This window comes from Strix aluco, chromosome 26, assembly GCF_031877795.1.
Source record: "Strix aluco isolate bStrAlu1 chromosome 26, bStrAlu1.hap1, whole genome shotgun sequence".
NCBI lineage: Eukaryota > Metazoa > Chordata > Aves > Strigiformes > Strigidae > Strix > Strix aluco.
In genome coordinates this window covers 2,518,978-2,533,250 of record NC_133956.1, presented here as the reverse complement: position 1 = coordinate 2,533,250, position 14,273 = coordinate 2,518,978, and the positions used below count along the sequence as shown (strand labels likewise).

The 14,273-nt window shown below is 67.3% G+C and overlaps 1 protein-coding gene across 5 annotated transcripts in view; it reads left to right on the top strand.

Annotated features, from left to right (window-relative positions):
* Window positions 1-11,120, top strand: part of ADGRB2 (adhesion G protein-coupled receptor B2) — a 28,783-nt gene extending 17,663 nt beyond the window's left edge. For 4 of the 5 annotated variants that reach the window (XM_074850771.1, XM_074850774.1, XM_074850773.1 and 1 more), the window contains 23 exons: window positions 309-503; window positions 597-665; window positions 772-880; window positions 955-1,101; window positions 2,484-2,559; window positions 2,655-2,757; window positions 2,991-3,034; window positions 3,983-4,109; window positions 4,644-4,747; window positions 5,037-5,139; window positions 5,422-5,572; window positions 5,848-5,917; window positions 6,059-6,125; window positions 6,250-6,335; window positions 6,904-7,002; window positions 7,935-8,106; window positions 8,180-8,275; window positions 8,467-8,506; window positions 8,676-9,334; window positions 9,665-9,700; window positions 10,037-10,141; window positions 10,285-10,338; window positions 10,468-11,120. In XM_074850771.1, coding sequence (XP_074706872.1) covers window positions 309-503; window positions 597-665; window positions 772-880; window positions 955-1,101; window positions 2,484-2,559; window positions 2,655-2,757; window positions 2,991-3,034; window positions 3,983-4,109; window positions 4,644-4,747; window positions 5,037-5,139; window positions 5,422-5,572; window positions 5,848-5,917; window positions 6,059-6,125; window positions 6,250-6,335; window positions 6,904-7,002; window positions 7,935-8,106; window positions 8,180-8,275; window positions 8,467-8,506; window positions 8,676-9,334; window positions 9,665-9,700; window positions 10,037-10,141; window positions 10,285-10,338; window positions 10,468-10,656 — 2,901 coding nt within the window. In that variant the 3' untranslated portion in view covers window positions 10,657-11,120. The remainder of the gene's footprint in view (window positions 1-308; window positions 504-596; window positions 666-771; window positions 881-954; window positions 1,102-2,483; window positions 2,560-2,654; window positions 2,758-2,990; window positions 3,035-3,982; window positions 4,110-4,643; window positions 4,748-5,036; window positions 5,140-5,421; window positions 5,573-5,847; window positions 5,918-6,058; window positions 6,126-6,249; window positions 6,336-6,903; window positions 7,003-7,934; window positions 8,107-8,179; window positions 8,276-8,466; window positions 8,507-8,675; window positions 9,335-9,664; window positions 9,701-10,036; window positions 10,142-10,284; window positions 10,339-10,467) is intronic. The other variant, XM_074850772.1, reaches the window with a different exon arrangement.
* Window positions 11,121-14,273: the final 3,153 nt, after the last annotated feature.

Sequence of the window (14,273 nt, the reverse complement as noted above, 5' to 3'; positions counted from 1 at the left end):
CGCCTTGCTTCGCTACCGCATGGGGAAACTGAGGCAGGGATCCCCCCCCCCCCCCCTCCCCGGGAAGGGCTGGGGGAAGAGCTGTGCTCTTGTGTCCTCAGGGAATGGCTCTCAGGATGGGAAGGACACCCCCCCCCAGACCCCCACTGCTGCCCTAATTAGTGCAATTAGCTCTGTAGTATCCCCACTGCCCAGGCTCTGGGCATAGCGAGAGGGCTGGGGACACGGTGCGCTGCTGGGGGTGGGGTGCTGGTGGCCGAGTGACACCCATGTCCCCCCCTTCCCCCCCCCCGCCACCCCTGTACAAGCTGCGGGAGCACCTGGCCAAGGGGCAGCGGGTGCTGGCGGGCGAGGGCATGTCCCAGGTGGTGCGGAGTCTGCTGGAGCTTGTGGCCCGCAAGACCTACTACAGCGGGGACCTGCTCTTCTCCGTGGAGATCCTGCGCAATGTCACCGACACCTTCAAGAGGGCCACCTACACCCCGTCCTCCGAGGACGTGCAGGTAGCGGGGCGGGGGACGGCGAGGGACACCCCCCGGGGGAGGTGGCGGCGGTCGGTCCCCAGAGCCCAGCCCCGCTGAGCCCCGTCCCCGCAGCGCTTCTTCCAGGTGGTGAGCTACATGGTGGACGCGGAGAACCGGGACAAGTGGGAGGATGCTCAGCAGGTGAGTGGTCCAGGACACGGGGAGGGGGTGACCAGAGCAGCCCGGAATGTCCCCAGCGCGGGGGACACATCCCGGCGGGGCTGCGGAGCTGGTCTGTCACCCGCAGGTCTCGCCTGGCTCCGTGCACTTGATGAAGGTGGTGGAGGACTTCATCCACCTCGTGGGGGACGCGCTGAAGGCTTTCCAGAGCTCCCTCATCGTCACCGACAACCTGGGTGAGCGGTGGGGCGGGCGCGGGGCCGCGGCGGGTGCCGGGAGCTGGCCGGTGACACCCGCTCTGCCCCGGCAGTGACCAGTATCCAGCGGGAGCCCGTCTCGGCCGTCTCCAGCGACATCAACTTCCCCATGAAAGGGCGCCGGGGCATGAAGGATTGGGCCCGCAGCTCCGAGGACAAGCTCTTCATCCCCAGGGAGGTGCTCAGCCTCGCCTCCGCTGGTGAGGCAGGGCTGGGCCGCAGGCGCCGGCACCTTCCACACGTGTGTGTGTGTCTGTGTGTGTGTGCACGGGTGGGAGCACACACGTGTGGGTGCCCCTCTGGTGCTGCGCACATGCAGGCACCTGTGTGAGTGTGCACGTGGGAGGGTGCATGTGTGTGTGAGAGTGCACGTGTGGGTGCACATCTGGGAGTACTCGTGTGTGTGAGCGTGTACAGCTGGGAGTGTACGTGTGGGTGCACGTGTGGGTGCACATCTGGGAGGGTGCATGTGTGTGAGCGTGCACATCTGGGAGTATACATGTGGGTGCACGTGTGGGTGCACATCTGGGAGTACTCGTGTGTGTGTGTGCACATCTTGGAGTGTGCATGTGCGTGCATGTGTGAACACACACATGTGGGTGCACATCTGGGAGGGTGCACGTGTGAGCAGGCACATCTGGGAGTGTGCGTGTGTGTACACGTGTGAGTGTGCACATGTGGGTGCACATCTGGGAGGGTGCACATGCGTGAGCGTGCACATCTGGGAGTGTACATGCATGAACAGGCCCATCTGGGAGTGTACACGTGTGTGCACGTGTGAGTGAACGTGGGTGCACATCTGGGATGTACACATGTATGTGTGAGCATGCGCAACTTGGAGTGTGTGTGCGTGCACGTGTGAACATGCACACGTGGCTGCACATCTGGGAGTGGACACACGTGACCAGGCACATCTGGGAGCGTACTCGTGTGTGTGTGTGAGCGTGCACATCTTGAAGCATGCAGGTGTGTGCGTGCGTGAACATACACATGTGAGCACGCCCATGTGAGTGCACATCTGGTGCAGTGCACATGCAGGCACCTACGTGAACAGGCACATCTGGCAGCGTGCATGTATGTGCATGTGCGAGTGCACATGCGGGTGCACATCTGGGAGTGTACTCGTGTGTGTGAGCGGGCACATCTGGGCGTGTGCATGTGTGTGCATGTGTGAGCGTGCACATGTGACACCCATCTTTTGTTGTGCACACGCACGTGTGAGCACGTGTACCTGCGAGTGCGCACGTGTGTGCATGTGTGAACACGCCCGTGTGCGTGCACATCTGTGCCCATGGAGCACACACACGTGTGCAGGGCACATTCGCACAGGCGTAGGAGCGCGCCTACCCGGGAGCGTGCACGTGTGTGTGCGTGTACGAGCGTGAACACACGTGAACTTGCGTGGCCAGGGCTGTGCATGCCTGCGAGTGTGCAGGTGGCCTCCTGCCAGCCCACGCGTGTCTGCGTGTGTCGGGGCAGGGGTGCGTGTTCCCTCGCACACGTGTGTGGGTGCTCACCGAGCCCCCACGTGTGCCGGGCGCTGGATCACGGCGCCGCTTTTCCTTCTCCCCTCTCTCTGCAGAAACCGAGGAATCGTCCCACTTTGTCATCGGGGCCGTGCTCTACCGCACGCTGGGCCTCATCCTGCCCCCTCCCCGGTGAGTGGGGCCACCAGCTGCCCCCCCCGTGCCGTGTCCCCCACGCTGGGTCCCCCCCACTCCCTGTGACAGCCAGTGGCCCTCTCTCCCTGCAGGACCCCCCTGGCCGTCACCTCCAAGGTGCTGATGGTGACGGTGCGCCCGCCGACCAAGCCCGCGGAGCCCCTCGTCCTGGTGGAGCTCTCCCACATCATCAACGTGAGTGTCCCCCCCGCCCTGCTCCATGTCACCTCTCAGTCCCGTGTGGTCCCCCCAGGCGCTAAGAACCAGGCAAGGGCCAGCAGCTCGCGGCTGGTGGCCACAAGCTCTCGGCTCTGTGCCCGCGGTGGGGATGTGCCAGCGCTGGGGGAGCTGGGCAGGTCCCCAAATACCCTCCCGGGGGTGGGAGCGGGGCGGGGGGGTGAAGCACTAACCCGTCCGTCTGTCCGCAGGGCACGTCCCACCCGCAGTGCGTCACCTGGGACTACTCGAGGACGTGAGTGAGGGATGGGGACACCCTGGCCGTGCCCTCACTGGTGGGCGACGCTGGGCAATGGGGGTGGGCTGTCCCGGCACCCCGTCGGTCCCCAGGGAGGTGGCGGGAGGGGCGGGGGGAGCAGGGCTGGTCCCTTCGGGTGGCCGAATGCCTCCGACTGCGGGTGAATTGTGCCGCGGTGTGACGCTGGGGACAGATGCCACCAGCCTGCCCAGTGCCATTTGTCAGCGCAGAGCCCTGGCAGGAGCACGGGGAGGGGAGTGGGGGGCACTGCAGGGCCCCCCCACCCCAGTGCCTGTGGGGTCACTGGTTCCAGTACAGTGCCTGTGCTGAGGGGGGAGGCGTGGGGTTGTGATGAGCGTGGCAGGTCTCAGCCCGGCCCAGGGAGGGGGGCAGCTGTGTCCCCAGCTGTCCCACAGACCCAGTTCCCCGTTTTCCCACCTTGCTGGGAGCTGGGGCCGCTCTCCCTGTGCGTGGCCAGCGTCACCACGGGGCACCCCCTCCCGTGTCCCACGGGGGTCCCCATGGCAGGAGGGGTCCCTGAGGTGTGTGTGTGGGGGAGCGTCGCCCGCTCGCGGGCAGGTCTAGGTTTGGGGTAGCCATGGCTCGTGCTGGAGGGGGTGGCACGGGTGCCGGGGGGCCTGCCCTGGTGCTGCCTTAGCCCCCCCCCTCCATCCCCACCACCCCTCCTCCCAGGCCTGACCCCCTCGCCCTGCAATTCCCCCCCCCCCCGCCCCCCCCAAACCTGGATGGGATGATTAAAAATCAAGTCTTCGTGTTGCACGGATCAGCCCCGGGGTTGATCAACCTCTCACCTCGCAGTGGCCCCCCCCAACATCTGCCTCCCCCCAGGCAGGGGCCAGCAAAGGGTTAAGGCGTGAGAGGCGCGAGGGGCTGCGTGTTTGATCATTTCAAATTGCTCTCCCTCGCGCTGGTCCCATTAATCAGGGATGCTGGCTTGGGAAACTGGGACACGGAGAGCTGCCAAACCCTGGAGACCCTCCCCGCGCACACCAAATGCCAGTGCCGCCAGCTCGCCACCTTCGCCGTCCTCGCCCAGCTGCCCCGAGACCTGGTAGGGGACAGGGAGGGGGGACAGGGACGAGCCTGCTGGGGACACGGGTCATGGATGGGGAGCGGGGGCGGTGCCCTGGCTGTGGGCCCTGGCTGAGGTGGGGGTGCTGAGGGGGGTGGGGATGGGCATTGCCTGCACGCACCCTGAGGGGATGGGGGGGTGCTGCGGGATGCAAGGGGGAGGTCTCCCACCAGCCAGGGGAAAGGCCCCCCGCACCCCGCTGGCACCCTGAGGGTGTGTTTGTGTGGGCAGGGGGGTGCCAGGGCTCGATATGGGGCATTGCTGTGTGCCAGGAGGGGAGGGGGCAGCCCCGGCCCCAGGCGTCCCCCCCACACCCCATTGCTATTCCGCCCGCGTCCCCCGTCGGCATGGAGATGGGCACGGGTCCCCGGGAAGGCGCCTTGGCTGCGGCCACCAACTCCTGCCGGCACCCGGGGGTCCCCAAACAGGGTGGGGTGGGGGCCCAGTGGGGGCAGGGGGCTGTCAGGGAGCCGTGGGGGGCTCAGCCACTCTCCCCACCCCATTCCCCACCAGGCCATGGACCCCTCGGGCACCCCATCGGTGCCGCTGATGATCGGCTGCGCCGTCTCCTGCATGGCCCTGCTGACCCTGCTGGTGATCTACGCTGCCTTCTGGAGGTGACCCGGGGACAGCTGGGGATCTGGGGGGCACCTGGGGCACGAGGCCATGTGGGGAGGGGGGTGGCGAAGGGGGTCACGGCGTGAGGAAAGGCTCAGCATCGATGTGATTAAATGCAACGTGGCAGGAAGAGAATAACCCGGGTGGGAGAGGTGCCCGGGCTGCCTGGCACTGTCCCTGGCCCGTCAGCAGCATGGGGGTACGTGGGGACGGGGACATGGGGATGGGGACGTGGGGACAGGGACGTGGGACGCTGGCACCCGAGCCCCACGCTGCTCCTGCCTGCAGGTTCATCAAGTCAGAGCGCTCCATCATCCTGCTCAACTTCTGCGTCTCCATCCTGGCCTCCAACATCCTCATCCTCGTGGGCCAGTCCCAGATGCTCAGCAAGGTGGGTGCCACCACCGTGTCCCCCCACTCTGTGGGGTCCCCGGGTGGGCGCAGGGGCTGCGGCAGGCTCTGAGCCTTCTCTTCCCGGCCGGTCGCCCTGTCTCTGCTGGCTCCCAGCAGCAGATTGGATTTGGATTAACTCGATCTCGGGATTAAATCCTTTGTGCCGGTGGCTTTGACACAAACCTCGCTTGGCGTGGGAGTTTAACCGCCGCGGTGCCGGGCGTGTGGCCACGGTGGTGCCACGATAGCTCCTCCCTGTGACACGCCCGCGTCCCCGCAGGGCGTGTGCACCATGACGGCGGCCTTCCTCCACTTCTTCTTCCTCTCGTCCTTCTGCTGGGTGCTGACGGAGGCCTGGCAGTCCTACCTGGCGGTGATCGGCCGGATCCGGACACGCCTGGTCAGGAAACGCTTCCTGTGCTTGGGATGGGGTAAGAGCCTGGCAGAGCTGGTCCCGGGACGGGGTGGGGGGGAGGCACCACACCCCACTCCCTGGTACCCCCCCAGGGTTATCAGAAGGAGAAACTGAGGCACAACGGAGGAAAGCAGACCCAGGTCCCTTCGACGTGGCACCCTCTGACCAACCAGACCATGGGGAGCTGCCAGAAGGGCCCCATCCCTGTCCCCATCCACAGGGGTGATGCCGGGGGGGACACACACAGCGATGCCACCCCCCTGCAGCTCCAGCCTCGTCTCCCCTCTCCAGGGTTGCCAGCCCTTGTGGTCGCAGTCTCCGTCGGCTTCACGCGGACCAAAGGCTACGGGACGGCGAGCTAGTATGTGGGGATGGCATGGGGCGGGGGACACAGGGCTGGGCACGGGGACCTCTCCGGGCTGGCAGCAGTGCTGGGAGCAGGGGATGGGGACAGGGGACGTCCCCTCTCGGCCAGCCCCTGACACACCGCGGTCCCCTGCAGCTGCTGGCTCTCGCTGGAGGGCGGTTTGCTCTACGCCTTCGTGGGACCCGCCGCTGTCATCGTGCTGGTGAGCTGACCCCAAGCCTTGGGCCCCCCCAAAACCCCACCCGGGTGCGTGGCAGCTCCTGCCAGTCCCGACTGATGGGGGGGCTCCGTGCCCGGCCCTAACGCCAGTGCTGCTCTCGCCCAAGGTGAACATGCTGGTCGGCATCATCGTGTTCAACAAACTCATGTCCCGCGATGGCATTTCAGATAAGTCCAAAAAGCAGCGAGCTGGGTAAGTGCCCTGCGCCCCGCGGGGCTGTCCCTGGGGCTGGCGCGGAGCACCCTGCCCCTCCGCGGGGCATGGCATGGGGGCACCCCCGGGAGAGGGCTGAGGACGGGGCAGACTTCACCTCATCAGTGGGCGCTGGGGGCCAAGCCCGGGGGGGACCGCAGCCCCTTGTTGGGGGCTGCTGGAGGGGCAGTAGCTGCGGGGTGGGGAGGGGACAGTCACCCCCAAACCTTCCCCCAGGGAAGGGGGAGCCGCATGCCGTGGCCCCCCCTCCCTGCTGTCAGCGGAGGGGGCTGAGCCCTGCCCGCCCCATCCCGCTGCCGCTTGGCCACCCCGGCTCGTCATTAACTGCTGCCGCCCTCGACTAACCCGGCTCTCTCTCTCTCTTTTTCTTTTCCTTTTCCCATTTGCTTTTTGCCTGTGTCTGTCCATCCATCCATCCGTCTGTCTGTCCCCCCCCCCCGCCAAATCCCTGCCATCCCGCTCTCCCATGGCCTTGCTCCCCGCCGCCTGCATCCCCGCGTGGCCCGGTCCTGGCCGCGGGGCGCTGGGGGGGGTGGTGGGCGCGTAGCTCCAAGCCCCCCCCCTGCGGCAACCTGCTGCTGAAATGCACCAAGTGCGGCGTGGTGTCCAGCGCGGCCATGACCTCCGCCACCGCCAGCAGCGCCATGTTAGTGCCCGCCACGCGCCCGCATCGCCCCCCCCCACCCCGCCCCGAGCACAGCCTTGGACCCTGCGCAATGATGGGGGGGGGCTGTGGGCTCTGTGGGCATCGCCCCGGGGTGGGGGACGGGGTTCTGGGGTGGGGGGGGCGGGGTGTTCCATGGGTAGGGCGAAGGCTGTGTGCTCGGGGTGGCCCCCTCCGGGCGCGGGGTGCGCGCGTCCCACCGTGGCCATCACGTCTGCATGGCATGGCTTCCCGCAGGTCACGTCATCTCCGGGGTCGGGGCGCGGGGGGGGCTCAGCTCTTCTTCCCCCCCATCCCCCGGGGGGGTGGTTTGGGAGTGGGGAGGGCGTGAGGGGCACGGGCTAGTGCTGGGGACCGTGAGCCCCCACGGGTGCTGGTTGGGCTGTGACTGCTGCCACCCGGGTCAGCCCAGGCCCCTGCTCCCAGGGCGATAGAAACAGCCCCAAAATTCACTGCTAAAAAAGAAAGAAATTCCCTTTCTGCTCTTCTTGCGGCTGCGGGAGGGTGATGGTGGCCCCGTGTCCCCCCAGCACCCTCACTGCCAGCTGGGTGGGGACAGGGACACACATGCTCGGCGATGCCAGGGGCTCAGCTGGGGGGGCAGAAGGAGCCCACAGGCCCCCTCGCCCCAAAGCGTCAGCGCCCCAAGCACCCCGCCAGCGCCGGCCTGGGGATGCTGAGGAAGAGGGGCCAGCAGGGAGGGGGGGGCCTGGCTGGGTGCACGGCGTCCGCAGGGTGTTCGGGCTCGGGGCTCCGTGCCACGCTGCGCACGCACGGTCAGCCCCGGCCGCGCTCATGGGGTGGGGGAGAGATGCTTGGGGGGCTGTCGCGGGGTGGGGGCGATGCTCGGGGGTGCTGTCACGGGGTAGCCCCGGCACAGTGGGCTCACCCCAGCCCCTCTCTCCCTGCCCCAGGGCATCGCTGTGGAGCTCCTGCGTGGTCCTGCCTCTGCTGGCGCTGACCTGGATGTCGGCCGTGCTCGCCATGACCGACCGGCGCTCCATCCTCTTCCAGGTCCTCTTCGCCGTCTTCAACTCCGTCCAGGGCTTCGTCATCATCACCGTACACGGGTTCCTGCGCCGAGAGGTGGGGCGGCCCCGGAGGGGTGCCAAGGGGGGGGCCCCTGGCCGCGGGGCCGTGACCGGCTCTGTCCCCGCAGGTCCAGGATGTGGTGAAGTGTCAGATGGGGGGGTGCAGGAGCGAGGAGAATGAAAACTCGCCCGACTCCTGCAAGAACGGGCAAGTGCAGATCCTGGTGAGTGCGGCAGCGCCGGCACGGGCCGGGCAGGGCTGGGCAGGGCTGCTCGCCCCGGTTGGGGCAGGGTCCCCCCTTGCAAGCCCCGCTGCTCCCCGTGCTGGCCAAGATGCATTCATTTCCCCATCTCTCCCCCTTTCTTTCTCTCTCCTCTCTCTCTCTCTATTTCCCCTCTTTCTGTATTTTTATAGACAGATTTTGAAAAGGACGTTGACCTGGCGTGTCAGACAGGTAAGGTCTCCCCTGCCCCCTGCGCTGGGGATGGGGATGTCACCGTGCCACGCCTGGGGAGGGACAGGCAGCGCGTGCCGGGGCGAGCGCGACGCCACCGCGCAGGGGGTCGATCCAGCCCCCCCGCGGGACCCCCGGGGCTGGCTCTGACCCTGCTCCCTGCCCGCAGTGTTGTTCAAGGAGGTGAACACCTGCAACCCCGCCACCATCACGGGCACCTTGTCCCGGATCTCCCTGGACGGGGACGAAGATCCCAAGCTCAACACCACCTCGGAAGGTGGGCTGGGTTTCTCCAGCCTTCCAGGGAACATCCCCCCCACCAGCATCCTGGTCCAGGTCCCCAAAATGACACCCAACGTGGTGGCCGGCTTGAGCGAGCTGGGTGACCCGCCGGCACAGCCGCTGAGCCTGGAAGCGCCGGGTCCCGTCTACCTGTGCACGGAGAGCAGCCTGCGGCCCCTGGACTACGGCTGGCTGCGGGCCCCCGAGCCCCCCCGCGAGAGCGACTACATGATGCTGCCCCGCCGGACCGGCAGCCTCAAGCCCTTTCCGCGGGACGAGGGTACCCTCAGTCCCGGCACCGAGGAGGGGGTGCCCGGTGGGACAGGACGCCCGGTAGCCGAGGGGGATGCTTACCCCGGCTTTGTCGCGGTGGATCACGTCAACGTGAACTTGAACCAGCCCTACGGGACAGTGAAGACCCCCTACGGCCTCCAGTTCAAGCAGCACCCCACTGTGCGGCAGATCCTGGCCTCGGAGCTGTCGGAGCGCAGCCGCACCATGCCCCGCACCGTCCCGGGCTCCGCCATGAAAGTGGGGTCCCTGGAGGTGAGTGGGGGGGCTGGATACATCCCGGGGAGGGGGGGAGATGTGTGGGAGGGGGTTGGGGAACCCGCATGAGCTTGCGTGCACGTGTGGAGCTGCGTGAGCTGCCCTCGCGCTCACTGCTCACCCCCACAGCGCGGGGGATAAGCCACAGGTCCCCCAGCTCGCCCGGGAGCCCCGTGTCCCCAGCGGGGCCCTGTCCCCTGCCAGTGGCACGGCTGAGGGGACTGGCATGAGCCCCCCCCACCCTGCCCTGCTCCCCGCTGCACCCTGGACCTGCAAAGACCTTTCCCTTTTCTTCTCCCTCTCCTCCCGCTGCGTGTCCCCTGCCAGAGGAAGAGGTTGCGATACTCCGATCTGGACTTTGAGGTAAGCCCCGCCACGACAGCCCGTGTCACCGGTGCCCGCCATGGGGTCGGGTGCCCTCCGGTGACCGAGCCACCTTGTCCCTGGTTCCCTCTGGCTCGCTGTCAGCAAAGGAGGAGTTTTACACCAGGCCATAACGAGCATTGGCTCGTGATTAAAACACCAGCGCTGAGCAGGGGTGGTGCAGCAGGTTCTGCCGCTCGCCTGCACCCTCTGCCACGGGTCTGGGGGTGCCCTGGGTGGATATGGGGGGTGAGGAGGGGGACAGAGATGGGGAGGGGGGGTGTGCCGAGGGGCACGGGGCCATGCTGGATGCTGACAGCTGCTCTCACCCCGCAGAAGGTGATGCACACGCGGAAGCGCCACTCCGAGCTCTACCACGAGCTCAACCAGAAGTTTCACACGCTGGACCGGTACCGGGCCCCGGCTGCCGGCTCCTCCAAGGTGAGGTCCTGGGGGTCCCATCCTGCCCTACTCTGCTCCCCTGCACCCCTCCACCTCCTCCCTGCATGGACCGGGACAGCGCGGGGAGAATGGGGGGAGACAGGGCATCCCGGGAGCTGAGCACTGTGGGTTTATTTCCACAGCGAGAAAAGCGGTGGAGCGTCTCGTCGGGCGGCGCGGACAAGAGCGTGGCCAACGTAAGTGCCAAAAACCCCTCCCTGGGGCTGACCTGGATGGGGCTGGAGGGTGGTGCTGGGGGGGCTGGGTGCCGGCGGGACAGAGCCACGCACCCTGGCCACTTGCTGCAGCTCTCCCTCGCCTCGCAGGATGCGGCCAGCCCCGAGGAGCCGCAGGCGCCGGCCGCGCCGCCGAAGCCGTGGAGCACGTTCAAGGCGATGACGCTGGGGTCCCTGCCCAGCGCCCACCGGGACCGGCTGGAGCTGCGCTGCGCGGACTGGGAGGGCCCCTGCGCCGGCCTGGATGTGACCGACGGCGACTTCCAGACGGAGGTGTGAGCCCCCGCGCCCGCCGCCTTCGCCCCGGCGCAGGGCGAACCGGGTTCGCTCCGTCCTCCTCGGCGGCCGGGGGGGGTCCCTGCCTGGCCGGAGACGTCCCTGCAGGAGGGACCGTGCTCCCCCCACCCCCGGCCGCAGCCGCCCCCTGCCCGTCCTCGCGCGGTTTCTCCTCCCTGCCACCCTCCGGACGTGGGTGTGGAGGGGACACGCGCACCCCCCCTCCACGTTCACCCACCGATCACGCCTGCACCGCCCCCGGGGCAGGACCGGCCTGTCGAAGCCGTCGGATCTTCGTTCTTTTCTACCGGGATGTTTCTTCACGCCGTGCACCGTGTGCACGCGAGCGGCCACCCCTCGCCCCCCCACCCCGGGGCCCCGTGGCCGCCCCCTCCCAGCCCTCCCCACCATCCCCACCCCACGGGGCAGGTGCTGTTGTTGTTGGAAATAAAAGTTCACTCTCTGTGGTGCCGTGGGGCTGCGGCCGCCGCCTGGTGCTTCATGTTGGGGGGGTCTGGGGTGGCCATCACTCAGTGGGGACCCCCAATCTGGCTGCTCCTCCTCGCCGTGGCCCTGCCTGGTGCCCGCAGGATCCCACTGGCCAGGGCTGAGCCTGCCTTGTAAACGAGCGTCTTATCGCGGGAGCCAAGAGCAGTAAATTACATGGTAATTAATCTATGAGCAAATTAGCGACTTCGGAGGCAATTACCACGCGATCTGCAGAGGCACGTAACGTGGGGCGCCTCGCGCTGCTGGAGCATCCCCGCCGCAGGCACAACGGGGTGTTGCGATGCTGCTGGGCTGCCCGCGGCACTGGGGACGGGGCAGGGTGGGCTGGCAACATGGCAGCGGGGCTAGTGGCCGTGGCTGTGATCGCCAGGCTCGTGTCTCAAGAGGACATCTCGGTATCGTGGCGCTCAGCACCTCGGAGACAAACAAGAGCTGCGCTGAGTGGGAATCTGGGGTGTGGTGCAGGTGCCCCGGAACCAAAACCCTCCTGCCACGGCGTGCCGTAACGCGGGAAGCGGGCCCTGGTCGTGGCTATCGCTTCTCCCTGGGAGAAGCCACCAGAGCTTCCCCGAGGGCTTGTTTTGGTGAGGCCAGGCTCACCACAGGGCCGAGGGCAAGCAGGCAGCACCCTCCAACACTCACATTTTGGGCAGGTGATGAAGCTGGTGGGGAGCTGTGGGGCTGGCAGTGACCCCCCACTCCCGGGGGATACCAGCAGCCAAGACCTCCAGGTGAAGGGTGCTGCCCAGTTTGCACCAGTGGCCTCCAAGGTGCTGGTTTGCTCCTCGTCGGCGCTGCGGTGCTGCTCCAGGGACCCCAGGATGCTGGGGTGACCCCAGGGTGCTGGGGGGACCCCAGGGCGCTGGGTAACCACGTTTTCTCCTGTCACAGCATCAATGAGTCCTCATCGGTGCAGGCCTGGGACTGTGAGACAAGGAGTGAAATGGGGGAGGCTAAAGGGGGGTGTCGTTAACCGAACCTGCCCCCGGAGCGCGTGGAGCTGCCAGCGCCCACCATGACTCAATCGGCACTGGCGCAGCTGGGAAGGACCGAGCGTCCTTGCCTGGGGGGGGGGTCCCTCGCTGGGGATGAGCCGTGCCTGTGCCCGTGGAACTGGGGACCCCCATAGGAGCCAAAAAGGGGTGTGGGAAGCTGCTGCAGGAGAGGGCCATGGATTTGGGGGTGCCGCATCTGGTGGGGGGACAGAGGGGTGGGAAGGCTGAGCTGAGGGAGGGGGCAGACACCTCCCGCCCAGAGCTCTGGCTCAGCCCAGCCGTGCCACTGGTGCTGCGTGGTGACTCCCTCCCTGCTCCCAGCGCCAGCCCCGTGGTTTCCCACCGGCTCCCTTGGCCTCCCAGTGTCTCGCCAGAAGCTCACTGGTTCCCACTGGCGTGGGGCCCGCGGCAGAGCAGTGCCGCGGGGGGGGGGTGCCCACAAGCCCCCATGGGTCCGGAGATGCTGCTCCCAGCCCCAACGCAGCCATGCTGGGACACCAGGCCAGGATGCGGCCCCCGAAGTGTGGGGGAGGTGTCTTTCCTCACTCCCCCCCCCCCAGGCAGTCCAATTAAGGCTGAACGCCTAATTGCATAACCCAGTTCATCCCAGCACCGCCCAGTTTGGGTTTGGGGTGCGGGAAGGAGCGGGCTGGGGGCTGCAGCACAGAGATGGGAGCAGGGAGGGGGTGACCACCCTTGGAGGAGGTGAGGGAAGGGGCCACATTTTTCCCACCCACCCCATTAGAGTCTCCTCAAAGCAGAAAGGGGAGACGCGGGGGGGTCCCAGGCCCGGCACAGCCGCCTCCTGCCCCCGGGTTTGCTGGCGCTGGGCTGGCGCCAGCTCCAGTTGTGCAACAGATGCTGGAGCCACGGCACGGGGAGGGGGCCAGGCCTGAGTGCGGGGGCTTCATCTGCCCATGCTGGGGGGGGGGACAGGGCTGGAGGAGAGGCTGCGGGTGGGTGGCAGGGCCCAGCATGGTGAGGGGCTGCGGTGGGGCTCGGCCGTGGCTCCCCAACCCCATGGAGGGTGTGGGGTGGGAGGCTGGGCAGTGCTCTAGGGGGGGGATGCTGTGGGTGGGGGTCACTGGCCCCTCCCCAGGGGTGATCACCTTGGCCTGGCTGCTAATTTTGCTAATAATAGCAGCCGGGTAACTCTCGCTCCAGTTGCTGGGAGCCGCCACGCACTGGGATCCCCCCACCCTGCGCTTGGGGGGACCCGGGGCCAGCTCTGGCTCCCCCCCTCTCCCTTCCCAGCCAAACGCAGCCGTGAGAGGCAGCGTCAGGGTTTCCTGGGGCATCTGTTGGCAATTAGCAGCTTTTATTACTCATGGAGACGCCATATGCGGTGAGGGAATGGAGCCCGGGCGAGAGGCGCAGGCTTGCAGCGTGCCCCAGCACGGGGTGGGGAGGGGGGGGACAGGGGGGGACCAGCCCCCAATCCTGTGGGTCCAGGCAGCGACTGGGGGGGTACGGGGCGGGTCTGAGCAGGTTGGAGAGCTCCGGAGCCATTTTCCATCTGCAGCTTCCATCTGAGCCAAGCTTTCCCCCCCTCCCCGTGCCAAAAATATTCGGTTTGGGGGGCGGAAATGATGGAGAAACTGCTCTGAGGCTGCGCAGGGCGGCGTGGGGGGACGGCGAGCTCCGCCGCTTGGCTCCCCAACCTCTTCTCCCCTCGCTCTTCAGCAACTTATTTCCTCCAAAAGAGGCAAAACTGCTGGTTTAACACCGTGGAAACAAACGGGCCCCGTCAAGCTGGAAAGAATCCCCGCGGGCTCTTTCCTTCCCAGCGAACACTGGAACTGGGGGGGGGGGGTTGTGCCCAAATCGGTGCAGAAATAAATGCTGAAGCACCAAAATCCTTGCCACAGGAATTCCCTCCCGCGCGCTGCCCAGGCCAGCGTGCCGGCAGCTGCCTGCGAGCTGGCAGGGTCCAGCCAGTGTTACCCCAGCCCTCACCCCCCCGGCAGTGGCGGGTTTTGGGGGGGGGACTGAGCTCGGCACAGGAGGAGGGGAACCCTGCGGTAACGCAACCGCCGCATGACGCTCGGGGTCGGAGGCAAATTGTCTCCAGCCTGAAAATTGCCGGGCTCTGCTCCGGCTCGTGTTTCTTGGCAG